Source organism: Pagrus pagrus, assembly GCF_965226575.1.
Source record: "Pagrus pagrus genome assembly, chromosome: 11".
In the NCBI taxonomy this organism is placed as follows: domain Eukaryota; kingdom Metazoa; phylum Chordata; class Actinopteri; order Spariformes; family Sparidae; genus Pagrus; species Pagrus pagrus.
In genome coordinates, this window is record NC_140195.1 from 17,021,088 (window position 1) to 17,048,399 (window position 27,312).

A 27,312-nucleotide genomic window follows, 5' to 3' on the forward strand; every position below is an offset into this window, starting at 1 on the left:
CGAGCGTCTCCTCGTTGTATGTTCCTGTTTTTTGTTTTCTTTTGTTCCTCGTGTTTTAACTGGTTTGAACTATACTTTTGGTTGTACTTTGTTTAGTTTTTGCTTTTGGTCTTTGTGTTTTTGTATTTTGCACTTCTGGGTTTTTTGGATTCCATGTTTTTCTGTTTTTTCAGCTCCTCATTAAAAGCTTGTTTTTGTTGTTGTTGTTCTTAATCCTGCCGGCCTCCTGGGTGTTTTTGCATTTGGGTCCTCACCAATGTTTGCCTTCAACACGACACCAAGTACAAACGCTTGTGTCTTTAAACACGATCAGCAGATGTACCACATCTTAGTCCTGCTTGTCCCGGACATCCATGAGCACGGACAAGATCATCAAAAGTGTGAAATGGCTAGAGTCCATTACATGAGCAGCCCCTGTGACCCTGTGTACAGCGTCTGCATCCTGTCTTTGTGACATTTACAGGAGGCTGCTGTATGCTACCTGACTGGAGCGGTCGATTGGCCCTGTGTAAATGGAAGGAGTTTACAGGATGAGAGGGGGCCAAAGTGCTGGATCAGTGAAAACCGAGAAGACCTGCATCCCATCTGAACACAACGCGTCCCCTCCCAATCAAACATTTCTCAAAACTGCACATTTAAGTGCAGCAGAGGAAGACTCCACTAATTGCCTTACATATTTAATTTTCCTCTCCATGTGTAATGAAGTTTCAGTGGGAGATATAAAATAATGGGTCACTCCCTTCTTTCCAAGCCACACACATCCTCAGCTTGAAGCCATTTGCACACAGAGCCACACTTTGAGAGGAGGGACCGGTTTAATTCTGTAGATATAAATCCACCATTTTAAATTATAATTAAAAATAGACATGTCGGTGAGTGAGTGAGTGAGTGAGTGAGTTCTGGGCACGAGTCCAAAACGAGCTGCTGCCAAATAAACTCACACGTTCAAAAAAGAAAAAAAAGAAAAATTCAAAAATAGAAAGCGGGCTGTGTGAAAAGTGCAGGTCTTGCATAATTTATTAAGAAAGCTGTAATCTATCCATCCGTGTGTCCGTGCGTGCGGCTTTGTGTACAGTCATCGATCATGCCGTGAACCCACAAACTGGAGGTTTTTACGGCGCAGATGCCGCCGGAGGTCCACATGAAGCGAGGACTCGTCTTCTCCCGTGTTGTGAACATGTTTGGACGAGGCGCCGTGCTCCTCTGCCTCTAGTTGAAGCCTGACAGAGAAACTGTGGCTCCCTGTTTTCACCCAAGTTGTGCTGAGGTGACCGAGATCCCCCCCCCCCCCTGGTAACTGCGGATGTCCCTGACCAATTCAAGCGTCTTTCTGCTTAACGAGGTGGGTTATTATCAGTTTTCTCCTCTTTTTCCTCCCTCCTCCTCCTCCTCCTCCCCCTTCTGTCTCTCTCCGAGGGTGGTCAAGGTAATTGAATGAGATTTTTGGCTGTGCTGCATGCGTCGTGCATCCCTTGGATACAAACAAGCAGCGAAGGTAGAAGCAGGTCCTCGTTGGGATGCCGATAATGAAATTAGACAGGCTGACCTCACTGGGAATCTTTCACTTCGGAGTGGAGGAGTCTCGGCATGCGTCGGCTCTGTCAGTCTGCCAGCAGAAATTAGACACAGATGAGCAGGGCTGCTGCAGGGGAGGGGGTTTTAAAACGTCCGTGATAAACATCTGGAGCAAAATATAATAACTGGTCAGCTGGAGCAACAGATGAAAACAGCCATTGCACTGTGGGGTCCGTTCATGCGTCCGCCTTATCATTTATTGGGTCATGAGGGGTGTAATCACATTTTAGCTCCACGATAAGCGACAGTAATTGTGTTTCACATGCAGTCAGAGTGGCTTTTTACTCATACTTGAGTGTCTGCTGTCCACACGGCAACTCTGTCCTCCTCTGCACACGTGAGACTGCTCATTAGGTTTATATTCTGACTATTATCCAGTCTTTCTGTACATCTTCGGTGCTTTTTGCAACAGACTGACATCAGGGAATAATGAATATTTGCACAAAAGAAGATCAAAAGTGAAAGCACCACTGTTGAAGGAGAAAAACTAAATATTAAAGATGGAAATGTAGAGTCAAAGCTCCCTCTGTAACACTGTCATGTGTGCCAGTGATGATGCACTGACAGCTGTAAACGACATTGCAATTAATATTTGTCGAAATGACTCAGAATTGTAATTTCAGGATGTTAAAATGTAATAATCCTCTGTGTGGTTTGTTGTATCAGTGTTAGCTGGTGAATAGAGAACAGAGAATGGTTTTATAATGGAGAAAAGTGTGATGAAATAACTGTGCAATAATTCAGCAAAAAGTCTCAAAACCTTTCAGCTTGAATTTCTTTTATTGTCTTGTCTTTTTTGTGCGTTTTATGTAGATAGATAGATAGATAGATAGATACAGTAGATAGACTATATTTCTCAGAATGAACACTTTTCTGAAGATTGTCAAACCCACTGGTGAGATAATCTGTGATCCGGGACACCTTTGGGGCATCCATCTGCATCTCTGTGAGCTTGTTTCTTCACCCAGAGCGCCTGGACTGTGTTAAAGGTGCTTGAAAAGTCAAAAACACATGATTTTGACTGCGCTGCCAGCTGGGAAAAAGGTCCTCTAGAGAAGCAAGATGATTGCATCATTTGCTTCAGTGTGTGTCTGACGGGCAAACTGCAGGGGGTCCAGTCAGTCTCTCAGCACTAGATTCATCCCGGGCGGAGTGTTAAAAGTCTCCTCAGCAACTCGTTGGAGCAAGTTTTGCACTTCAAATTAAACGTTTCCTCTGAAAACTCAGCTGAAAACAACTTGGGCAATTTATACCATCATATTGGGGCACATAAGAAATGAGACGCCTGCTTTGGAAAGATTTCTTCCTCATGTTGCCTTTGCTTGTCCTCTACTTGAGAAAATTGTTAAGTTACAGAGCAGAATTCTTTGAAAAGTAAAGTTCGCAACATGATCTTGGTTAGAGAGTTGATTGAGGTTGAAGCATAACACCTATTGAGACCGACAGAGAACAAGACTAGAGTTTGGGCCATTTAATACACACTGCAACAAATGTTTCTACAAAGGAAGGATCTGTTGACACTTTACATTTCTGTATGTTTCAACTTTCAGTTTTATGTTGTAACAATGCTGTGCTTATGATCTGGATAGGTTACGGCACAAAAAACACTTGCTTAGGGTTAAGAAAGGATCATGTTTTAGCTTTGTGTTGTCAAAAAGATGACTGCAAAATGTACAGATGGATGCTAGAAGTATCCAGTTTAGTGTTGAACCAGTCGGCAGGATATAATGTTAGCAGTTTACGTCTCTGCAAACCAAGTTTTCTGTGGCGTAGGCTACGTACCGTACTAACATTTGTACAAAACGTGCCACATCAGGTGCACTCAACATGTTTATTAACATTTTTTTTTTTTTTTTTTTTTTACCAAAAGAGGTTTTTTAAGCCAAACCATGACGTTTTAAATAGACAATTGAACCCAAACAAACATTAAGTTGAAACAAAAAGAAGCATGCAGCTTAAATTTATCTGTGTTTTTGCAGAAACGTACTTATTCTGGTGATTGGGTCGCTCGAACATTTGTCTCTCGCCTTGCTGTCACGCCACCACCATCTCCTCCTCCTCCCGATAAGCAAGCTGGCTCATATAAATGTAATCTGAATGTGAGCTGAAACATTTTGTAGAAATGGTAATATTATCCATATGAAACATGCAAATTTAATGCGTCCAGGGTTCAGAAACGTACAATGCCATCATTTTGGAAGGTCACTCTAATATCTTGTATTTTTTGGACATGTATTCCCGCTTATTTTTACTTCGGCACATTGAAAAACCTTTCCGTGTGGAGTTTAAATGAAACGCTACACAGCCGAACTACCAACCTCAGCAGACATTATACTGTACGTGTGCCTAATCTGTACATAGAGCACACTGTCTGCGTGACGAGCTGCTTGGTGACACCCTCGCTCATTCCACCGGCGTCCCACCGGTCTGTTTACCTCCTCCCTCCTTTTGGCATGCACACTTCAAACAGGGATCAGGTCTGTGTTGGAACACAAGCTGCGCCTGCATGTCTGAACCCATCAAGTAGTGTACAAACCTCATGAAAGGATTTGGCAGCAGCCAGGTGTCATCTCCCTCCACTCAAAAATCAAAACGCAGCATCGCCTTAAAATAGCCCCTCATCCATAATGCACCAGCAGCAGCAGCAGCAGCAGCGGCAGCTCTGCCCACAGAGGCGCTTCTTATGGGACAGACTCAGAGACATCTGTACTCAATGCTTGGGTGCAGCTCCTAAAGCTGCCCCCTCTCCTTTTCCTGCCCGTCTCCCGCTCAGCGCAAAGCGCCGTGGAGTTTAACTTTCAAACCTTCATTCATTCATGTTTTATTCACATCGACTGCTCATGCAAAATTCGAATGGATGCCTCCTCCATCTCTCGCTCCCTCCTTTTTTTTTCTCTCCCTCGCCTCACTGTTTCCTGCAACCTATCCTATGAATTATGGATCTCAACTTTGCTGGAGATTTTCACATCACCCATAGTCATGGTTTTATGTTGTCAGACCGCCTTTAGATGTTGATCTCACACTGTATCGTTCCCATTTCACACAAATTAAGAAATGGAGCAGAATTTTCTCTTGAGATGTTTTCATGGTTAAAAACAAAAACCTCCCACAGCCACATCTGTGCAGATCCGTAACACGCACACACACTGAGCGGCTGAGCGGGTGTCAGAGCACAGCCAGCCATGACATCTACAGAACACACTGAGTGAACAGAGGGCTACGCTGGGGACGCCTCCACATGTCGAGCAGAGACAACTTACATGGCTCCCATAGCTCCTCACCACCACAAGACTTCCTCCTGTCTCTAAACTTTTGGATTCTGACATGTTTAAATCCACAGTGGCTAAAATAACAATGTGATAGGACTGTAGATTTTCTCTTTGTGTTTGTGAGTTACATAACAATGTTGTAGATACCCCTGTCCACTTACTTGTTTGCACTTTTTGGCCATTTTTCATGGTCTGGGCTTGATACGTCCAATAAAGTGCCAATAAAGGGAATCTTAATGCTACAACATGTAATTTAGGGCTGTAAGTAAGCAAGGCAAATTAATTCAAACACATAACGCTACAGCTTTTTTGCTGCTTGATACAAAAGCAAACCTCAAGACCACAACTGCATAGATTTCACTGAACTGTTTGGTACAGTCTGCACTGAATGATGGTTTCTATGGGAAGACGAGTCACCCAGAAAACCTGATGCTCGGGTCGATGGTAAAACCTGGACAACGAGTGTGTCAGCTCCTCTGTGTTTGTATTTTTGTACTCATAGAAAACAAAGTGGAATTTCTGCAGATATAATTCACCTCTACAGTGTTTTTTGATTGTTTTATCAAGACATTTCTAAAGGTACACTTACTGCACACATACACACATACTGGTAATAAAAGGGGTGAATGAAGAGGAATGTTCATTTGTCTTCTGGAGGTGTTTTTACTGTATGCAAATGTTTTATGTGGATTTTTTTTTTTTAGATCAGTTTCATGAGTGCCTATGGTTCGCATGTTCCACATTTTATTGTAAGTGTGTCATGCAGCATGGGACTCAAGCTGGTCTTGGTCTTGTCTCAGTCTTGGTCATGACTTGGTCTCGCTTTAGGTTTTCTTGACTCCAGCGCCGCATCTAATATTACATAATTTAGTCTGGTTTAAGTGCTCTTGGATACATGGGAGTTTGTTGCTGTTGAGTGACATGCAGGCTCTTCACGCTCAGCTACCCACAATCATTCTTGAACAATTTATCAAACAAACCTGCTTTGGTTGTGTGATAAAACGCGTTCTCCTACGAAATCACCCCCGTCATTCTAGGATGACTAAACTCTGTTTTTTCATATTACAACATATATTGCAGAAAACCAAAATATTGCGATGCCAGTTTTTTCCAACATCGTGCAGAACTAATGCAGTGACATTTCAGACAACATGTGCTTACAGCTTTGTGTCTCCTACTGAGCACCATCAAAGAACTAAACGGTCTTGGGTTGAACTGAAACGTCTGTTTCAAGCCAGACCATCACCCACCGTCAGTGCATGACCTCACTAACGCTCAGTTAGGTGAAAGGGACCAAAATATTGCAGCCAAGTTAAAAAACCTTGTGGACAACCGTCCCAGAAGAGTGGAGGCAGTATATCGATGTCTGTGAGTTTGGAATGAGATGTTAATCAATCACATATGGATGTAATACTCAGCCATCCACATTGCCGTAAGATCCAACATATCCACACTTGCAACCTCGTTCGCCTCAGTGATGTTGAATCACGACAGAGTCCTGAATGAACTGTAGATGCGGCTGCGATACAGATTCCCATTGGAGGTGGAGATGAAGGGAGGAGAGGAGAGAAGGAGGAGAGGGTGGGGAAGGATGATATGCAGAGCAGTGAGAGCCTCACTGACGTAGCAAAGGGTTGTGTACTGAGAGTGGTGGAGAATAAGAGCGGAGAAGGAGGAGGGGGGTGTAGAGAAAGAGAGAGGGATAGTCTGCTTACAAGCACGCTACAGTACACTTCAGTGTTACCCAAGAGAGAGAGCACACCATGACTGACTAGCAGAGAGAGCGAGCGAGAGAGACGGGGAGTGTGCTCTCCTACCTCCAACTGAGTAAGTATGCTGCTATCTCTTCTGCATCTAATCCATGCTGAAAAATTGCATTGATAGCCACTGTAACCCTAACAATATATGCTTTTTTGAATGAAAGATGGTGATAAAAGGTTTTTCTTTCGAGAAGAAGGAGAATCTTTCAACTCTGCTTTTGGAATTTTGAGTGAAAGTTTGAGAAATGGAGTTGATGTATGCGGCAGTCAAAGTGGGGCACGGCCGTGTTTCTGCCCACATTTGAGCGTTTTTTTGGGAAAAAATTTGATGTACGTCCAAACTCCTCACCCTCAGCGCTGACATTTCTGTGGGAAGTCTGAGTTGCACTAAAGCAGAAAATGGCATTTAGTGCAGTTGTGTGACAGAGGTGGTGGGAAGCTGCGGGCATACTTTGCAGGCGTTCAAGCTTTCTCCGTCGGTGGGGGGAAGGAGTGCATTTGGGACCGCGAGGCTTCCTGTGTGGGGTCAATTAAATACTGCATGAGACAGAGCACTAAAAGCCTGTCCCATGAGGAGCAAAGTGCTTTGTGTGTTTGTGTGTGTGTGTGCGTGCGTGTGTGTGTGTGTTGGCACATCAGTGTGCAATGCCTTGATTAAATTTGATGAAGCAGCAATGTTGAGATTCCAGCTCAGCTTCTCCTGGAGTTTCCTGTGTGGAAACTGCTGCTTTCTTAAAAAAATATTTTTTTTACTTATTAAAGACGAGAACAAAGTCAGAATAAGGAAGTGTGCGCTCTCATTTTTTTCATGTGACATCTGGATATTTGGCATGTCTTATCTAGGACATCACTCTATTCTACTATTTTACACCTCATCTTGTTTTCTTGCCGCTCACATCTGCTCACAAGACTTTTATTTTGATAATCCAACCTTTTGCGGTCGCTGAAAATGTTTCAAACGTGAAAGAAAACGCACTTTTTTTTAGATGTAAAGCTGGAATGTGCGACTATGTAGGGCACCATTACATATTGATAAGTCTGACATTCCCTCAGTTAGCTCAGCCCACTAGTCAAGACGCGCCAATTAGGCCTGACTCAAACCTCAAGCCTAAATCAGGTCAGCTTCTAACAAACACATCTGATTTAATGAAGGATGCAGCAGCACTGTGCCATTCTGTGCTGCACTGTAGGTACACAGCTTTATGTGGGTTAGCTCCAGCCTCTCTGCACTTTGAAGCAGTTTGGTGAAGTCAGGTTGAGGGATCCCCGGAGGGATGAAAGCCTAAGTATGCACAGCGTAGCCAGCGAGGCCAAGTCGTAGATGAAAGATAGCGATTCCTGGCCAGGCTCGCTGTGTCCTGCTCTTCTTCATCCACTGTGCGCCAGCCAGCCTCACTGTCGACCCATCCGTGATGATTCACGTCATCACATTGTCCTCATTGCATCTGTAGCGATTTCTCTTTGCGCTTGGCTAACACAAGATGTCCTCTGTTCTTTATGAGGACCTGGTGAGAAAGCAGTTGTGTCGCGTGCGTTGAAGTGACTTGGATGTGCTTATTTATAGGCTGCCAAGGGCTCATTACAGGCAGGGAGAAAGTATCCTGAGGTAACATTAGAGCAGGAGGAGGGTGGAGCAGCTCGGGACAGGATGGTGTATCAATCTGGGTAGCTCTCCTATTGATCCACTCTGCCCTACTCTGGTTGCACTGTCAAGAGACCTTCTCTCTGGCTCTGGATGATGATCCACCTCTGGCTGTAATGCTGTCTCAGCTCCAGCTGCACACACATTGTGAAGTGCCTCTTCACAAGTCAAAAGGTTGGGGACGTGGCAAGGTGACTGCTGTGTTTAATCTCAGATTTGTTGTTGAAATCTTGAACTGTGTTTTCCCTGAAGTTCCCAGATGGTGCAGAGCTTCTCAGTTGCTTACAGTACAAGAGTGTGGGTGCACTGGGCGGCTCTGCGGTGCTCAGCAAAAAAAAAAAAAAGAATAAAATGTCCAGTACCAAACATCAGAGGTCCCGTGTGTGGGATTCATCTAGCTGTTTGTTTGCAGATTACAACCAACTGAACACCCCTTGTTTCACCCTCTCCTTCAGTGGCAGCTAAAAACACAAAAAATGGTAAAGGCCAGTGTTAAAACCTTTTCCGGTTTGTCCGTTCTGGGCCACTGTAGGCTGCAACATGGCCGACAGTGGAGGACCTGCTCCCTCTGTGGATATAAAAGGCTCATTTTAAGGTTACAAAAACACAGCTTCAAATATTTTAAACGCTTAAAGAAGCATAATTAGGAATATTATGTTCCAGACATGCTGGACCTTTAATACTTTTATTGTAACAACTGATATGTGGCTGTTGCAGTAGTACTGACCTTAAACTGTCTGGTGTAAATGTTTGACATTGAATGTCAAATTCCTACTCCTGTTTATCTTTAATCAGATATTTGATGATTTAGAAAATAACTTAATAAGATATATAAAACTAGAATGGCACTCAGAGTGCATACCTCCACCGAGGCCCAACAGTCCCCTTCAATTCAATCAAACCTAGTCCATTGTCAAATAAAACTAGATACAGATTTCTATTTGGATCCGTACTCACTCATAGATACCAGCCACCTAAATACACTAGATTTATTTAATCAAGATCCATGTATTATTCCCTGAGAAATAGATGAAAATGTCAAAACAAGCCCTCCTATCTCACAATGTTAAAGAAAGTGAAAAAATAATTCCTGGATCCGTCACTTTTATCCAGATCTGCACCAAAGGTTTTGTAGAAAATCCATTCAATAGTTTTTGTGTAATCCTGCTGACAAACCAACCAATCAACCAACTAAGCACGGCGAAAACACAACCTCTAATTAGCGTGTGTCACAGATCCAACGAGGGTTTTAAATGTTCAAGTTTTAAATGACTTTACCTACTTTTCCTAAGACCACATCCACATGAAAATGTTCAGATTTTTGTCTTTGCGTCACCGTGCATCTCTTTTTACCACGGATGTGACAGCCTCGGTGAACTTTAAAGAGAAGTGCTATAAAAAGAAACATTATGAAGCACACCTGCATCACGCTATCAGGAGGATTGAACAACACAAGATGTAATATCATCATCCTGTTGGAAAAAAAAACAGCTGCAGAGACTGTATACATGCTGTAGACTGAACAGGGACAAGCCTGTGTGCTCTTATTGTCCGTATAGGCACCTAGTTCACATTCAGATGGGCTATCTGGCATCAGTGAATATAGCTGAGCCAGTCTTAAATCTGCTTTGTTCTTTCTTGAGGGAATTTCATCAAAACTCAGTGAACTTTGACAATCCTCCGCGATTCCTCTCCCCACTGCCAGCCCCAGTCTGTGATGGGAGGAGTGGAAGGAGAGGCAGGGAGGGCTATATTTAGACCGACTGAAAAGCAAAAAATAACAAAAAACCTGATAAAAGATGATGCTGTTAATCGCTGGTACCACTGCTCCAATGTACTGACTATCTCTCCCTCTGATTTCATCACACTCGTACACCTTGTCTTTATCATTCTGTCTCCCTATCTTCAATTCAAGTGAATAGTTCTTATTTAAAAAAGGTTGGTCAGGTTTTCTTCTTAGTGTTTAAGTTCTCTCAGTTACAATTCGCTTTTCAGGTGTGAATCGTCTTTGCTGCCCTCTTTCTGGTCCTAGCTCTTGTTTTTTTCCTCCATCTCTGCGTTCCTCTCCCGCTGTCTGAAAGGCAACTACTCAATGGCTGTTTCATGCACAACACTAATGATGAAAACAGTCACCCTATCTTCTCTCTGAGGGAGTTACTGTAGTTGCTCTAACTACAGTAATATGTATGTGCATGTGTGTGCATTTGAAAGCTTGCATGCTTGTTTCCCCCTTAATTTTAAAAAGCCACTGAAGAAATATAGCCCTGAGACATGTTTTGCTAAAAGCCCTGGTGGAGTGCACTTAATTCTTAAGCAGCCAAAGTTGAATGAGGGTGAGCGAGCGCATGCTGCCAGCATAATGGCTGCAAAGTAGGGTCCTCAGTGCCCGGGGCAACCTGGAGAGCAGGCGTGCAGCCCTGGCTTTGCCGGGAACAACGAGGCTGGCTCCTACTATAGAGACCTCTTTGCTGGCTTATTAAGACTTCTGATGGACTCTAGATGGCTGCCTGCTGACTCACCGCTGCATTTCTGTTCTGGAGGCTCATGCATCACCTTCCTGTCAGGAGGATGGTGCAGGACAGACAGACAGGCGGGCACAGCCCTGCCCTCCTCTATACCAACGATCTTCTTCTTTCTCCACCCGTGTCCTCCTCTCGTTCGGTCTCCATGTCCTCCGCTAACATCACACCCTTTGGTTGAGGCAGTCACCTGTTAAGCAATGAGTGCTACTAATTGGCAGAGGAACGGCAATAACAGCAGGGTTATTGTTATTATTACTTAGCATGGATTACATAACTGCTCAGTCTTTGTTCTGCCTTATTTATAGAAGTTCAATCTGTGCCTGGTGGAAAATGATACTGCACTCTGTGAGAGTTAATAACGGACCAATCTGGTTGATTTTGTGTCACTTTTTCAGGATTTCTCTTAGCAGAAATTGACATAAGAGGAATGTGTGGGGAAGAAACTTGAAAGGGTTGAGATGAGATGAGATGGGAGAGGAGAGGAGAGGAGAGGAGAGGAGAGGAGAGGGAAAGCTCCTTTCCTTACATGAGGGCTGCCTCGAAGCTGCATGAGCCCCACCGTACTGTACCAGTATGCGGGCGTGTACACACCAGTGCTGCAGTCAGGGCATCAATTTTGTATAGGAAATGGCTGTTGAGGCAGCGCAGCAACGTCAGCTGTGAAGCACTTAGGCTGAGCGCACCACCCTCTCTCTCCCCCCTGTAACCACGGGCTGAAGGGGAGGAGGAGGGTTCTGCCTCTTTCTGTGCAATGGGGGAGAAGAGAGCGCTGGCAGCACAATCATGTCTGCCTCCGACTCCAGCGCCACAGGACTCATCTGTAACAAGGTACGCTGTTGATGCTGCCCGTTTTGTTTAATCACTCTGCATGCAAACTCAGTCTCTCCGTCCATGAGTCCCCCCGTTTGTCTGCTCCGAGGCGTCTTCGTGTTTTTCTCCTCTCCTCCCCCCCCTCTCCCCTCTCACTCTTGTCTCAGCAGAAGTCTATTCTGGTTCACTCACTTTGCCAGCATCTCCCCACTCTTCCTCTCTCTTCCCTCCCTCCTTCTCCTCATCTTCTGTGGACATGCTGTACTGTACACATGCAGTTTGTCTGTACATCTCAACTCGCAGCTCTGACTTGAACTTGTGGGCCCATCTGTTGAATGTTTGGACTCAGTTTTTTCATCTTAATCTCCTGTCTTCTTATGAAGGCATTTGTACCTTTAAATGTTGTAGCTGAGCTCATCCTTGTGGTTCTGTTACTCAGAGTTCACTGTGAAATTCCCAAAATTAAAGAGAGGTAATGTTCTTCAAATGGAAGTGGGGGACCATATCCACTGCCAAGTGAGAATATTTCAGTTTTCTTTTCACAAAAAAGGGACATTTGCACTTGATTTGTTTAACTCAGACCCCTGAAGCCTCATATTAACTTCAGATAAACTTTGGAGGACAAAGATTTTGTCCCACATCACTAACATTGGAAGAGCTTTAGGCCTTTGCTTTTAAAGGCCAGTATGAACAAGAGGACAGATTACAGCAGACAAAAACTGTTGTGAAGCTATCTGTTAGTCACAGTTTCACATTCATAAATTCTGTTCTTCTGTTAGTTCTACTTCCGGTTGGTATATCAGTTGTGGAGCATTTTAAAAATCTTCAGTTTTCATTAGTTGGTTTCTGCAACAAACACAAGGTGAATTTATACGTTTGGATGCAGGGAGAGAAATACAAAACGGGCGAGAGTCTGACGTCTCTCTCTGTCTGGGAATTGCTTTGAAGAAAACAGCACTGAAGGATGTGTCACTGTTGTGGGTGACGTTTGTCAAAACCACATGGTAATTGGCTTTAATATGTGAACATCAGGCACTTATCACACAGTCGAAAGGCACGAAGGAAAAGAGAGATAGGCGAGGTTTTTTAAAGCTTCTCATACAACTGAAAGAGATCTTCTACAAACTTCACAGCTCTGTGTCCAACCCGGTCTCACATCAAAATGTGTAGTAGCTATATTTGTCTACGTAGCAGTGTCACAATAAGTAGTAGTTTCACAATATGACTCTAAAATTGTTATTGTTAATTGTCATTCTGCCCATTCTTTTCTTTTGTCCTGCGCTCATGTCACGTGACTGTCAAGTCTCAGTCTGTGAAACAGAAAAATGCTATATTTTAATATTGTTTCTGCATTGAAATGTGTTTTGATTATATTTTCAGTGAGAAATTTTAAAGCCATTATCGTAAAGCTACTACTTATTGTGCACTGGATCACTGTAGCTATTGCATATTGCGATGTGAGACTATACAGTCAAATAAATTATCTGCAACTTGTCTGTCACTGTCAGACAGTTAATCTAAAATTAAGTGTTTTCTGGAATGTAACATCAGTATTGGGGCAAGAGGGAGCAACACACTGGTGACAGAATATTCTGTACATACAGTATAAAGTGACTATTGGCTTTATTGTGACAATATCTGTCTCTCAGCGCCAGAAAATTATTGTCCAAAATCCTTATTATCTAATTCTCTTTTCATATTTCTTTTTTTATCGACAAGGGAATTTGTGCAAAGACCTTCTTCATCAAATCAAAACAATATAAAGCAATAAAAAAGTGCGATCAAAATAGGTGCCGAGGAATTTTGTGCTAAAGAGGTTTTGTCTACTTCAGAATATCACTCCTCTTCATCCATCCGCAGAGCTCCATGTGCTTTAATTAGGTTTTGTTTCTTCCGCTGGTAGACTGTTCAGACTCTGGCAGGCTTTGATATTCAAATGATATCCACAAACTCTGCGCTGGAATCTGCTAAAGCATTTTTTTTTTTTTTTTTTTTTTTTTGGAGGGGGGACAGGGGAAAAAAATCAAAGGAGGGGTGGAGGAGGGAGGTGGTGGGGAGGAGGGGAGAGAAGAGGGAGGAGGAGGAGACACGTTGAGGGGAAAAAAAGGTAAAAGAAGGATGACGTTGTTATTGAGCTATATTTGGCTGTTATGTGGGTGCTCCTGTCTGGTATGTGAGGAGTCTCTTCCAGCCCTGCACCCAGCCGGGACTGCAGCCACCAGGGGAAGAGCTGCTGGAGTGAGATGTTAAGGAGGACGTGGTGAAGTGAGGCTTTATCAGAGTTTTATCAGTCAGGAAGTTTACGTGTGTATCAACTTTAAAGTGTATGACATGATCTGTAGGCTATGTGTAGGTCCTGTGTTAGTTTTTTATTACTTTCCTTCATAGTTTTTCATGGAGAAGAGTTTGATGTTTTTGTTATTAGGTCGGTGACCTTTAAAGGGTTACTCCGCCAATTTGACTCATGGAAGTACGACTGCATATGTGAAAAAAGTACAGTATAGAGCCTTTTTTTTTTTAGCTTCAGAGGAGGCTGTATGTAATCTGATAAATTGCCTCAAGTGATGTCCCTCAAAGCTAAATTGCATTGTGGGTAATTTAGGCGCCACGTTCTGAAAAGCCAGTTACACTGTGGACTCATTATGGACTTCTTAAAAACAAATGATCATAATCTATACAGGAAACTCGTACTGAGATATTGTCTTTTTAATCCCATGCATTCTTCTTCCTTTTCTAAATCTGGCACATACATTACCCACAATGTAATTTAGCCACTGATTGACATCACTGGAGGGATTTATCAGATTATATGCATCATCTCCCTCCGGAGCTACAAAAGGCTTTATACTGTTTTCACATGAGCAGTAGTACTCCCCAAGACCAAGATGTAGAAAGATTGGTGGAGTTATCTTTAAATACTTTCTAAGCAGCAAGAATTGTGCTGTCAGCCAAACACATTTGAATTATATGTTAATTTTTTTTTATCCAGGTTTGTTCGTCCAAATGAATTTTGTGATTTGTATGTTAAATATTTTCATATGTAAAATGTTAAGTAATGTTAAGAATATTTCAATCAGACAACACACGTTTGTTTAATAGAGCAGCAAAACATTTAGAGTTTGGCGTCTAGGCTCCGATCTCATCACTCCCCGCACATATGTTTACATTGAGATATTGGGGAGTGACGGGCAAAACACCTTGAACTCCGCCTTCGGAGCCTACAGGTGGATGCTGGGATGGTGGTGGGGCTGAAAGAACATGCAGCAATACTGACACAGGGCAGTGGTGGCATTGACAGGCAGAGGGAGAGTTGGGAGATTTTTGCAGTTTAGATAGACCGCCACATTGACAGGGTGCGTTTGGTAGATGATTGTGAAGAGTGGGGCATGTCAGGTGTAGAGCAGAGCAGTGCAGCTCGGGGTTGCCTGACTAAACAAGCTAGCAGGCGTCGCTCCATTTTATATGACCACCGAGTGAAAAGCGGTTGAATAATGATGAAGAACATGAACTTCAAAATCAAAAAACATAATTAAAATGGATTTGTCTGCAGACACTACACCACATCCTTTGTTGATGCAGACCGATCTCAAGTCTAGAAAATGGACTGAACGTTATGTTTTGTAGTATCATCCTGTATTATCAGTATTGTTGTCGACTTATCGAACATATCTTTGTGAATTATCGCATGACCTTGATCATTATTGCTGACGATGATATTGTCAGTTGTGTTTACATGCAGTTTCTGTTAACAGAGTCCTAGAGTCCAGTTTGTTTCATATTCTTTCAGTTTTATTTATACAGGATATTATCATATTTGTTCCACTTTCTTCCTCCAGTGTCTCTATATTCTAAAGAATTAGAAGTTTGTTGCTCTTTGAAAGGGTGAATTTGCATTATTATGATATTATATCATCATTTTATCAGTGGCATAAAATTGTCTTTGAATGATGATAACATCGTTTTTTTGCAATATTTTCTCCAAGGATGCATCGTCCAACAAAAGTCACGACAGGCTTAATTACCTGCACTCTGTCAGAGTTGCGTCTTTTGTGTGTTTTTTCCTGGTTGAAGTCTCTCGGCTTTTGCCAACATCTGTCTGGCTGAGTGGATGAATAGACAACAAGCACTGTGCTGGTAGTTGGTGTTGTTGCAGTGCTCACGCACATGTTCCCCTGAGATGGCTGCTTTGGAAAGCTGCAGGAACTGGCTGGTCCTTGCAGGCTGGGTCACATGGCGTCAGGAAAGGACAGGCAGGTTCAGAGACAGGTTGAACAAGGAGAGAGACATGGAAGACATGGAGGGAGATGTAGGTGATCTGTTTGAGGCTGCATCGGAGATGTTGCCTAAAAGTCAATAGTTACTTTATCAGAAGTAGCTCTGAACAAATTGCAACACATGCTACTAGCTGTCAGGTGCGTTACTGTGGTGGAGTCATCATATTTATTATTATATTCCTCTCCTCTTTTCTTTCAGGGTTCAGCCGATTCCTACACTAGTCGACCCTCGGATTCCGACCTGTCCCTGGAGGAGGACCAGGAGGCGTCTCGGCGTGAAGCCGAGCGCCAGGCTCAGCTGCAGCTGGAGAGAGCCAAGGTGAGAGCTAGAGAGGTCAAAGGTCAGTGCTTGACTTTAAATTCATCTTCAGTTCCCGGGGAGCAGCGTGAAAACAGCTGAGTCGTAATAATACTCAGGGGCTGCTTTTCATTACACATTTAATCTTGTTGTCGGTTCATAAAGGTCTATGGAAACAAAACTGACCTTCAGAATAAAGCACAAAGGCAGTGACGATGTATATTGCCTTATATTTTATTTTGAATATTAATTTTTTTTATCTTTCCACAGTCCAAACCAGTAGCATTTGCAGTAAAAACCAATGTGAGTTACTGTGGGGCCCTTGATGAAGATAGTCCAATCCAAGGTGCTGCTATCAACTTTGAAACCAAAGACTTTCTGCACATAAAAGAGGTGAGAGGCCTTCAGCATTAAGATTGTCACATGACTTGCATATAAAAAAACCTTTTATCCACGTCAACACATTCTGAGCATAACTTCTAAGTCATAAAAGGCGTGTTTCCCTGTCATCGTGCAGAAATACAACAATGACTGGTGGATCGGTCGGCTGGTGAAGGAAGGGGCAGACATCACGTTCATCCCGAGCCCAGTCAAACTAGAGGCCATGAGGATAAAACAAGAGCAGAAAGCAGCAGCGAGGTCAGAGGTCACACCGCTCTGCGTCTCTGTTATGACTCCTCTACTTGTCTCTGTCTCTCTGCGTTGCCCTAATTCAACCAGCAAAGCCTTTGAAAACTTTTTTGTAGAACTAGTTCTTGCTCACGTGTTGCTCTGTTTTCTGAGTCCTTCTTTCTAAATTGCTTCCTGAGGGGATTCACGCATAATGAAGCTTTGCATTATGTTGCTCCACAGGAAAGGAGGGAACGCTTCATCCGGAGGCTGGATGCCCACCCCGCCATCTGCAGGTAGGTGGGACCGCAGGAGTCCTGCTTCTGAGTCTGTCTGCTCTGCTTCTTCTGGGACCGCATGCTCTCTCAGGGTCAGATTCACATACAGGACTGTTCTTAACGTAACAGTTATGCGAGCTGCGGCGACTGAATCGCCACAATGTAAATGTACTTTTCCTCAGTCCAGCACGGCATGCATGCTTTCTTTTTAAACTCTTACAGAGCCCTAAAACTGACAGTTTCTCCTGAAGTAATGACTTGTCAGAATGTTTTTATTAGCTTTTATCTCTCTTGCTTAACGTTCCTTCTGTTTATTCTGAAAGCCAAACAGAAGCAAAAACAGGTATGTCTGCCATTGTGCCTATTACTTTAACACCTGACATTTTTACAGTTTATTTAAGACCACCCTTATTCATACCGCTAGACTTGATGCATTTAAGTGCATTTTTATGGCTCTGTGGCATGCAGAGCGTCCACTTATCACTCTTGTGTCAACATGTTGTATATTTTCCACCTCCGTTTGTGTTTGCAGACCGAACATGTTCCTCCGTATGATGTGGTCCCTTCTATGCGGCCGGTGGTGCTGGTGGGCCCTTCACTGAAGGGCTACGAGGTGAGACAGCCGTCAGTGTCGCTTTTCACTTTGTATAATTTGGTTTTGCTTATTGAAGTCCTGAGTTTTGACCTGGATGTTGTCAGATATGGAGCATGTGTTGAAATCAATGACTCAATGAATCGATTAGTCGACGGAAATTAAATTTTGTTCATGAATTCGTCGTCTAAAGCCATCAGAGTTTTGTTTGCAGACAACTGGTGAAGTCTCTCAGCCCTGCTAGACATCAGCATGTTAGCATTGTCACTGTAAGAATGTTAGCATGCTAATGATTAGCATGAAGCTCGAAGCCCCACTGTGCCTCTGTACAGCCTGTTATCATGTCGTCCTATTTTACTAGTAGACAAATAAGTATGACGGTTATTTATAATTATTTGACACACTTATTTAATTCATCAAACAAAAAAGAACGTTGGTAAATAAGTCAGTAATGAAAATATCTGCTACTACCAACCATATGTGACATGTTTGAGTGTTGGAGCTCAGCCTCTGGTCGTCTTCTGTGGACTGCCTTTGTTTGTTCCAGTTTAATCCGGGCTGAATTTTCTGGTCCAGTATGGACTTGCCCGGTTTGATCTAAAGGGAATCACTCTCGCCTCCATTATCCCATTAACACTGATACTAAACACCACAGTCACATCCTGATGAAATTATAGTGCACACAAGACGAGTCGTCGATCCATTTTGCGTCGTACAGAACTGCACGTATGCCCCTCTGTATCAGCGACTGCATGCGATATTCTCCTATACGGAACTGTAACACACATGAGATGAGATGTATGAAAACACGCTGCAGTAAAACTCGATTAATCGTCGAATATGCTGAAATGCGAGGCGTGTAATTGAACAGAATGTCTCTGTGCTTCAACATTTTCTCTCTGCCTCGCTCTCTCTTCTGTGACTGAGCAAGCTGTGTGCCAAGCCGTTTGTTTTGTGTGTGTGTGAAATATTTATGCAGCGCTCTGGTGATGTGCTTTGGGGATGCTCCAGTGGTGAACGCCAGCCTGCCTCCTTCTCTCTTCCCCTCTCGTTCTCTTCCTCTCTGCTTTGTCTCTCTTGTACACGTTACATTCGGTTGCTCGCCATTGTTCTACGACGATGCCTTCCCCTTTCCCTCTCGTGCAGTCTCGCTGTTTTCTCCATCGCTCTGTTACACCGTGGAGGAGCAACACTACTGTGCGCCTCATCCCCTATCCTGAAGGCCATCCATTTTTTAGGACTGTTTGAAAATAGACTTCACCCTAACACACACCATCTCTCTCCATGTCATCCTTAAAGATCCCCTCCACACATGTTTGAAGACAAAAATAAACTCTGCTTGGAATGATAATAATTTTAATTTGATGGCTGATGGATGTATGTCTTTGTACATTCATCCTTCTGCAAACTGAAGGTTAAACATCCAACTGAAGTAGCTATAAGATGCATTTTTGAGTGGAGGGAGACTTCAACGCTGCTCATTTCTGTCTTTGCTGACTGCCTTTTTAACCCAATCGCCAGAATAAATGTTGGCATTTCTTTATTTTGCATTTTAACGTTTCTTGAGGTAAAATGTTCTATTTCATGTTGTGACAACGCTGTGCTTATGGTCTGGTTAGGTTAGGGAGCAAAACACTTGGTTATGGTTAGGAAAATATATTGTTTTGGCTTATACCTGGTTTGGTTGCCACAAACATGGCTGGAGATGTCTGGACTACTCATCAAAAATACCATTTTTTTTGTCTGCACAAACACAGCCTCCTTTCAGACAAAGCTCAGAAAAAGCTGTTTTACCAAAAACAAAAAACAAAGGCAAGACTCCACTGCACCGAAGGCAAGGTTTATTACCAAAGCTTAAATCAAAAAATCAAAATGCAGGCAACAAAACCAGGTTAAAGAGAACCCGAAAAGATTACAAAACTAAGAACAAACTTGAAAGCAGCGGGGAACAAAAGCTGGTACAGGAAATGCAGACGAACCAGAGTGGCTTCTACACACGGGCTGATTAACTAATGAAACACAGGTGGACACAGAAAAAGGGTGGGAAAAAGACAAAGCGTAAAAATGTAAGGTGACACATGAGGAGAGAACCTACAAAAAAAAATAGAAAATTACTGAATAAAAAAAATCTGCTAGGATTTTCTTAGGATAAAGCAAAATCTTTGTACTTCCATTCAATGAGCAACTGTTTGTAGCTCCCCTGTGGAGGCTTTGAAAACATCTGTAATAAACTATTAATTAAATCTTTTATATAGTGCTTTTAAATACTATATAGGTGGCCTAAACTAAACTATCAAAAGTTATAAAGAAAATACTAATGTGGGGCTAAATGTGTGTGCGTAACTGTATATTTCATGACACTTCTCTCTCCTAACTTCTCTCCCCTCTTCCTTCCTCTTATCTGTCGCCTAGGTAACGGACATGATGCAGAAAGCCTTGTTTGACTTCCTAAAGCACAGATTTGATGGCAGGTGGGTACGGCCATGTGCGCGGCTCTCTACGGCTGCAGCTCAGCGTACAGCGACGCTGTGACCGAGCTGCAGAGCTGTTCGTGGAATCACGTTTCATGGTCGATAGGACACATGATGATGACGATTTATTTTTAGTTTCAAGAGAGTACAAGTTCATCTCTTCCTTTGAAATGGAACGGTTGTGGATGTGATGTGATAAGACGCTTCTTCCGTAGGATCTCTATTACACGGGTGACTGCTGATCTGTCGCTGGCGAAGCGCTCGGTGCTGAACAAGAAGGCCATAATGGAGAGATCCAACACACGCTCCAGTCTGGGTGAGCGAACAGAAAGTTGCTCTTTGATGTTTTTGTGCTAAATAAAGATTAATACCTGCTAAGAATAGATGCCTCTGCTTTCTTTGATTTAAGGAGTGAGGTTGCTCTGTTCAATGTGACATCTCCCCGTCTTTCTCTCGTTTGTTGACAGCCGAGGTTCAGAGCGAGATAGAGAGGATCTTTGAGCTGGCCAAGTCTCTTCAACTGGTCGTCCTGGATGCAGACACCATCAACCACCCGGCACAGCTCCTCAAAACGTCTCTGGCTCCCATCATCGTCTATGTCAAAGTCTCCTCACCTAAAGTAAAGCACCCACATAAACTTCATTTAAGATTCCTGACTATATGGTTGTTGATTATTATTCAGATGAGATGTGAAACAGTCGAATATTGGATAACTTAACTATTTGAATCATTTTGGTTATTTATTCAAGCAAGAAAAAGTCAAACATTTGTCATACAAGTGAAGCATTTAAACAAGATAAAACATGAGTAACTAATGAGTTTAGTTAGTTGCTGCACTACAGCGCTTGCGTGATGATGTAGTTTCACCAGTGATGGCGTGTAACTAAGCACATTTACTCAGGTACTGTACTAAAATGTACTTGGGTATTCCCCCTTTTGGCCACTCTACACTTCCACTCCACTTCATTTTGGAGGCAAATATTCTCCTTTTTACTCACAATTGTTTGATAGGTTTAGTTACTAGTTACTTTGCAGACGCCATCAGAGCAAAAGCTGTGCATTTTTTAACCCTTTGATGTGAAACACAGCTCAAAAGTGACCTGATTGATTTTTTTTTTTACATCTTTGCAGTAATTTAATTTCATTATTCAGTATTCCAGGTATTACTGAATCAACTTGTTTTTGATAATCATTATTTACTTGTTGAATAAAAATAATTTTTGTTTCACTGACCTTCTAATGCACACGATTGACCCAATCCTGTAAACATGATATAATAAATTAATGCAGGTAATTTTTTTTTGTTACCCGTGTTGCGCATTAGAGAGCGTTTAACATAGTCTGCTCATCAAAGGGTTAAATTAAATTGTTTAATCAGCAAACAGATAAGAAAAAAAAGCAAAGATTCTCATATTCAGAAAAATGTTGAATATTGGATCTGACAATCAGTCAACCCATTCTATACAGTAAATACATACAGTACATGTAAATAAATGTATAATTTACTTTTACTTCAGACTTCAGACTTCAGACTCCACATTAAAGGAGGTTGAAAGATGGAAGACTGTGTTCAGATAAGCTGTGTTGCTGTCTCTTTATGTGACTTGAAGGGACATCATGAAGAAATTACTCAGGTTTTTCTTCTTTTCACTGCTCGGCTCTCTTCATCTCTGGCTGTTCTCACAGGTTCTCCAGAGGCTGATCAAATCTCGAGGGAAGTCACAAAGCAAACACCTCAACGTCCAGATGATGGCAGGGGACAAGCTAGCTCAGTGTCCACCTGTACGTCTCTCTGCCTAAACTCCTAATTTCAGTGCTCAGAAAAAGAGTTGAGAGTCACACGTTGATCTCTGGTGTACTCATGTTCCTATCTTTGACTCGTTAGGAGATGTTTGATGTCATCCTGGATGAGAACCAGCTGGAGGACGCATGTGAACACCTTGCTGAGTATCTGGAAATTTACTGGCGTGCCACACACCTCCCCTGTTCTGCCCCTGTGAACCCCTTACTGGACCAAAGCGTGATCACCCCACCCTCAGCTAACTCCAGCCAACAGGTGAGACAAACACACAGCTGAGGCTTCATTAATTAACAGTTTGACTGCATTATTAATTACAACTTTCCTGCCTCCTGTGTCCATTTTTAGTTTTCTGAGACTCAAGAGTTGATAGAATGATTGCGACCACAGACATAGGTGAGAAAATGTTTGTTTCTCTTTCTTACTTTAACAAGGTTTGGTCTTTAGTTTGTTTCTTTCTTGAACTGTGCCCCTGATCTCTTACAGGAGCAGCCTGTGCTATCGGGCTAGGAGGTGATAGAGGACAGGGACCAGGGCGCCACCAGGGGGCAGCAGCAGCCCTCATCTCTCCAACGCCAGCCACCACCTTCTCTGGCCACAACCCGGGGCGAAGACGAGAACAAGAGCAGAGTCCCTCGAGAGAGAACAAGCAGGAGGCTGATGAGCTGGAGGAAGAGGAGAAGCAAAAGCAGGGAGAGGAGCAGAAGGAGGAGGAAGATTTGACCGGAGGAGCCTCCGCCTCACTGCTGCCCCCTCGGTAAGAGCTCCCTGCTCCCACCGCCAAGCGACAACTCAGGGCCGCTTTCTACAGCTGCACACCGACTGGTGATAAAAACCAGTCCAGCAGTGCAGTCACTGCACGACACCCTCCCTTCCTCACCCTCCTGACCTTGTTCCCAAGTCCCTGATTTCACACTGGAGGTCACATGGCACAGCTGAGCCAGCCCATGTGTGATCAGACACCCAGAAGTGGCTGTCTCAGACACATGTAGGCTAATTCAGCTCTTGTTGTAGACAAATATCACACCTGTGAAGTCAGAGTCTGTTAGCATACAGTACTGTAGCATAGCAGCGCTATCAGTATAACACAATGTACAAACACGAATAGCTTCCCAGGGTTTCCTCTCTGATAAACATGGCGTCCCAGAGAGCGACAGAAAACCAGTTTGTCTTCCATGTGTACAGCTCCGTGTGAGCGGTCATTCCAGTTTAACCAAATGTTTCCTCAAAGGCACAATTATTCCTTTCTCTCACTTGCTTTCTCTCCTCGTTTATCCAGTAGCCTTTTCTAAATTTCCATTTATTTTTTTACAGTAACTATCTATACTTCTATCTATAATTCATATCTTGGCCCACAGTATGGCTGATCACAATGTACGCAACAGTGATGCAAAACTCATTCGAGACAAGCACAGGCTTGCACATCAACAGTCTATATGCATCTTTTGTCGCAGCTTGAATGTATAAATGCTGGTCGAAGTAAGGATTATTTACAGTAACGGTGGTTCGTTTGGAGGTGGTCGCTGGCAAACTCCTAAACTAACTAAAATGAAAAAATACCATTCAGTATCAACCAAAAACTTTGGTTCTTGATATTCCTGAGACAAGAAGGCTCATCCAACAATTAATACACAATCACTAACTCACATTTGCCTAAAATTGGATTCTTATTAATCACATTTAATCATTTCCAGTAATCATTTGTTGTACAGGAGTATGCATTTGCTGACCCCCCCACAAAAGTAAAATGCTTCATTCTGACAGACTTCAATCAGCCCAGAAAAATAACATGTAGCATAAGCAGATATCAGGAGATGCAAAAGTGTTTAAAACATGTGTAGGTGTCGCCAAAGAAGGACGGACGCAAACCACGGATATGTTGAAACACGTTTCTTTATGTTGCGGCTTCTTGTTTGTTTAGGTTTAGGATCTTGATCTTGTGACAACGCTGTGCTAATATGGTCTTGTTAGATTTAGCACAAAAAACACTTGGTTAGGGTTAAGCACAGATTATGTTTGGGCTTAAAATACCTGGTTTTGCCGCCACCGGCATGCCTGGAGATTTTCTTACTTCTCAACAAAAATGTTATTTTTTTGTTGCCTCAAACACAGCTGGAAATTGTCCCGAGGTCTCCATACAAGATCCAGTGGTGTCACACAGCCTCAAACGGCGGTCACTAGCTTGTGACCTCGCCTATAACTCCACAACCGTCCCCTGCACCTCCTGATTTAAAGGTTAGGTCATAAATATGTAACTTAAACGTGATATGAGAAACGTGAACATCGCATTAAAAACACCCTGATTTGTCGGCACAAACACAGCTGGAGTCATCCGCCTTTTCTTTACGTATGGTACGTGTGACACATACACATTTGAACATATCCCTGGTTTGCAGAAAAGTTAACATCTTATAGTCTAGTCTGGGCTGTAACTTTCACACTTCCCTGCTACACAGTGTTGAAGTGGTAACTGAAGAAGTGATGAACTATAGACACCCAGCTTCTCTTTAGATGTTCAGACATCAATGGAGCTTCTGAATTAAGAAGTAGCCTCCACTACATCACTGTGCTACAACAAGAAGAAGACATTATCACCCCTTACTAAGAAGCCCCATAAATGATTTCACCATCTTTTGGCATTAACATCTGAAAGAAGCATGTGTACTGCAGGCCTATTAGTATATGGAGGGCGACCTCTGGTGGCATATTTACGTTACTCTCATATCCACCGCTGCTTATTTCTCTGCCGAACAAGCTGCAACACATCCATTAAATATACATATGTAGACAAATTCAACCACCAGAATAGTTAAATGTCTTCGCTGCAAATACCAAACTTGAGCAACAGTCTCTTCTGTGTTTATTTATTCATCTATTTGCCTTTATTTTGTGTCTTACAGTACTAAGAAAAAAGAATGCATCTCAATAAGCACTGAAACTCTCACATTAATCCATCTGCTGTTCTCATATAAAACTATAAAACTCAGCTAACATGCCACTTATGTAAATATGCTAATGTATGTGCATGACATGTTATATTCCTGTTTCATCAGAAGGGCTTTTTTGGGACCATTGTCACATCACGAGCCGTTCAACATGACCTACATAACCAGTCACATGTATTCTTTATCAAGGCTTCGTTGTACATACTGTATATTCAATATGCAGATATTATTATTATAATTATTATGGTTATTATTATTATGGTTATTATTATTATTATCAAATTGCACAGAAACAGACATATGCTGACAGAAAGTAGAAGGGTTTTAGTCACAGTACACAATTCTATATTAAACACCTCAGAAAGCATGTGTTTATATGTATTTTCCTCTGTTTAAACGATGCACTGCAGTTGTTTAGGACCACCGTGAAGTTTGCTTCCACTGACCCCCACATTCATTTCTGAAGGACCAGGTTCTAGATACATAACGTCTACTTGATGAAACACAGAGAGCACAGTCTTTCGATAAAAATTTTAAGAAAATCATATAAAGATATATATATATGCTCCGTCTATTTGCTTAATTTTTATTGCAGGAAATTTCTATAAAAGTTATTCTTTGGACCTCCAAAGCACAATTTTTTACAATTATTATTTCCTGTTGCGTTCCACTTGCCTAAATTCTGTATGCAATACAAAGTCTAGCATTGACGAGACACTAGCTGAGACTATCAAGATATCTCCTCAGTTCTGATGGGGTATAATTGCACTACTATCATTTCTATGTCTGCTTTACGATGCAATAAATGCACTAAACGTTATGCTGTACCCACCTTCAATACTGAACAAGTTGTCTGGTCTGATGATGATGTCAACATTTCACGTGGTTTCTGACGGGTCGATGACATGAAATGATATCCAACAGTGTCTGATGACGATGTGTACAGGGAGCATCTTTTGTCAATAGCACATCTGAAAGAGAGGAGGTGAATAAAACACAACAACATTTAAGTAACACTTCTGTGTGCGGTGTTTTTATTTCTCACCAGTGAGTCAGAACGTCACCAGCAGAGGGCAGACGTGCCATGTTTGTATTTTTAGATGCTCAGTCCAGTGGAAACCAGAAATACCATACAGTGATGGTGTTTGTCTCCCTTTTAAACGCCTTTTAAAGAGTCAGTTCACCCTAATTACAAAACAAAAGATTTTTATTTATTTTTTACCTCTAATGAGATGCAGCTAGTCTTAGTTTTATCTGGTCAAGTTTTAAGGTATCTGTGTAACTGCCATCCACGACGTGTGATTTTGGATATTTCATAGACACAGTTTCTGTATGAACACATTGTTTTTTTGGTTACATGAAGAAACTGCACATATACCTAAAACTAAAAACCCAAACTGTCGACATGGCAAGATAAGTATTGTTACAGTCATAATTTGTGATTTGGATGAACTGACCTTTTACATTTCAAGTGTTTAGTATTAAGGGATGGAGTGTAACAGTGGAAAAAATATATTTTCATACGTGTATAATCACATCAATTGTGTTTTCATTCCTTTAGGAAGTCTATTGATATGTACAGAGGGAGAGTTTCCTCCGACAGAGTCTGCTGTGTTTCTACAGTAGCCCAGAATGGACAAACCAAACATTAGCTCTAGAGAAGGTCTTTCATAGGCTTAGCAATTCTAGGGGAGGGTGCGACAAGGGGTGTTGAGTCGGTTGCAATCTGCACCCTCATTGCTTAATGCCATTAAATCCAGCACACTGGACCTTTAAGTGTCTCAACGCTACAAGGCATCCAATGATATTTTAGACAATAGTGTGCTTTCATCCTTGTGGCAACAGTTAAGAGAGGTCCAACATGACAGTGCTCTCATGCACTGAGCCAAGCACATTAAAAGAAATTCATGTTTCCATTTCTTCGTGGAGAACTTGACTGGCCTGCAGAGAGCACTGACCTCAACCCCATCCAGCACCTTTGGGACGAACTGCAACACGCGAAACACAGCGAGAGCCGGTCCCAACATCAGTGCCTGACCTCACTCATGATCTTGCGGCTGAACGGGCAAACCAAGTGTAACTGTTGGCAGCTGAAAACCACAGATGTGTTCAAACTTTACGTTTCTTTTGGTTCAATTTTGAATTTTCTGTTGTGAGAACACTGTGCTTATGATCTGGTTATGTTGAGGCACAAAAAACACATGGTTAGGGTCGGAAAAAGATCATGATTTGGCTTATATATATCTGTTTTGGTAGCCACGACCACAACTGACATTTCTTCCCAGGGTCTCCATAGAAATATCCCGTGGTGTCCTGGTTACAAATGTTGAAACACAGTCTTGAACTGCGGTCACTGGCTTGGCAGCCTTCACATCTGTCACTCCACCACCACCCTCTCCCTCTCCCGATATGACTGTCAGGGCATAAAAATGCAATGTGAACGTGGTAATGATATATTTTGTAGAAAAG

General features: G+C 42.5%; 1 protein-coding gene across 2 annotated transcripts; it reads left to right on the top strand.

The window, feature by feature from the left end:
* Positions 1-1,117: 1,117 nt before the first annotated feature.
* cacnb3b (calcium channel, voltage-dependent, beta 3b) lies at positions 1,118-25,859 on the top strand. 2 transcript variants are annotated; one of them, XM_084367207.1, is made up of 14 exons: positions 1,118-1,342; positions 16,052-16,171; positions 16,421-16,543; positions 16,668-16,789; positions 17,003-17,055; positions 17,361-17,380; positions 17,570-17,650; positions 20,042-20,100; positions 20,316-20,416; positions 20,568-20,719; positions 21,787-21,882; positions 21,986-22,156; positions 22,247-22,294; positions 22,385-25,859. In XM_084367207.1, exons 1-13 carry the CDS (start codon positions 1,304-1,306, stop codon positions 22,274-22,276), a joined length of 1,167 nt encoding a protein of 388 aa, XP_084223333.1. In that variant the 5' UTR covers positions 1,118-1,303; the 3' UTR covers positions 22,277-22,294; positions 22,385-25,859. The 2 variants fall into 2 exon arrangements, with proteins under 2 accessions (XP_084223333.1, XP_084223332.1); XM_084367206.1 differs by lacking the exon at positions 1,118-1,342 and adding an exon at positions 11,516-11,596.
* Positions 25,860-27,312: the final 1,453 nt, after the last annotated feature.

Bases quoted from the DNA above. Each gene is read 5' to 3' on its own strand.
- cacnb3b (XM_084367206.1), top strand. From the start codon at position 11,552: ATGTCTGCCTCCGACTCCAGCGCCACAGGACTCATCTGTAACAAG. The intron at 17,381-17,569 runs GTATGTCTGCCA...TTGTGTTTGCAG, and splicing joins CCAAACAGAAGCAAAAACAG to ACCGAACATGTTCCTCCGTA. The intron at 20,417-20,567 runs GTGAGCGAACAG...GTTTGTTGACAG, and splicing joins CAACACACGCTCCAGTCTGG to CCGAGGTTCAGAGCGAGATA.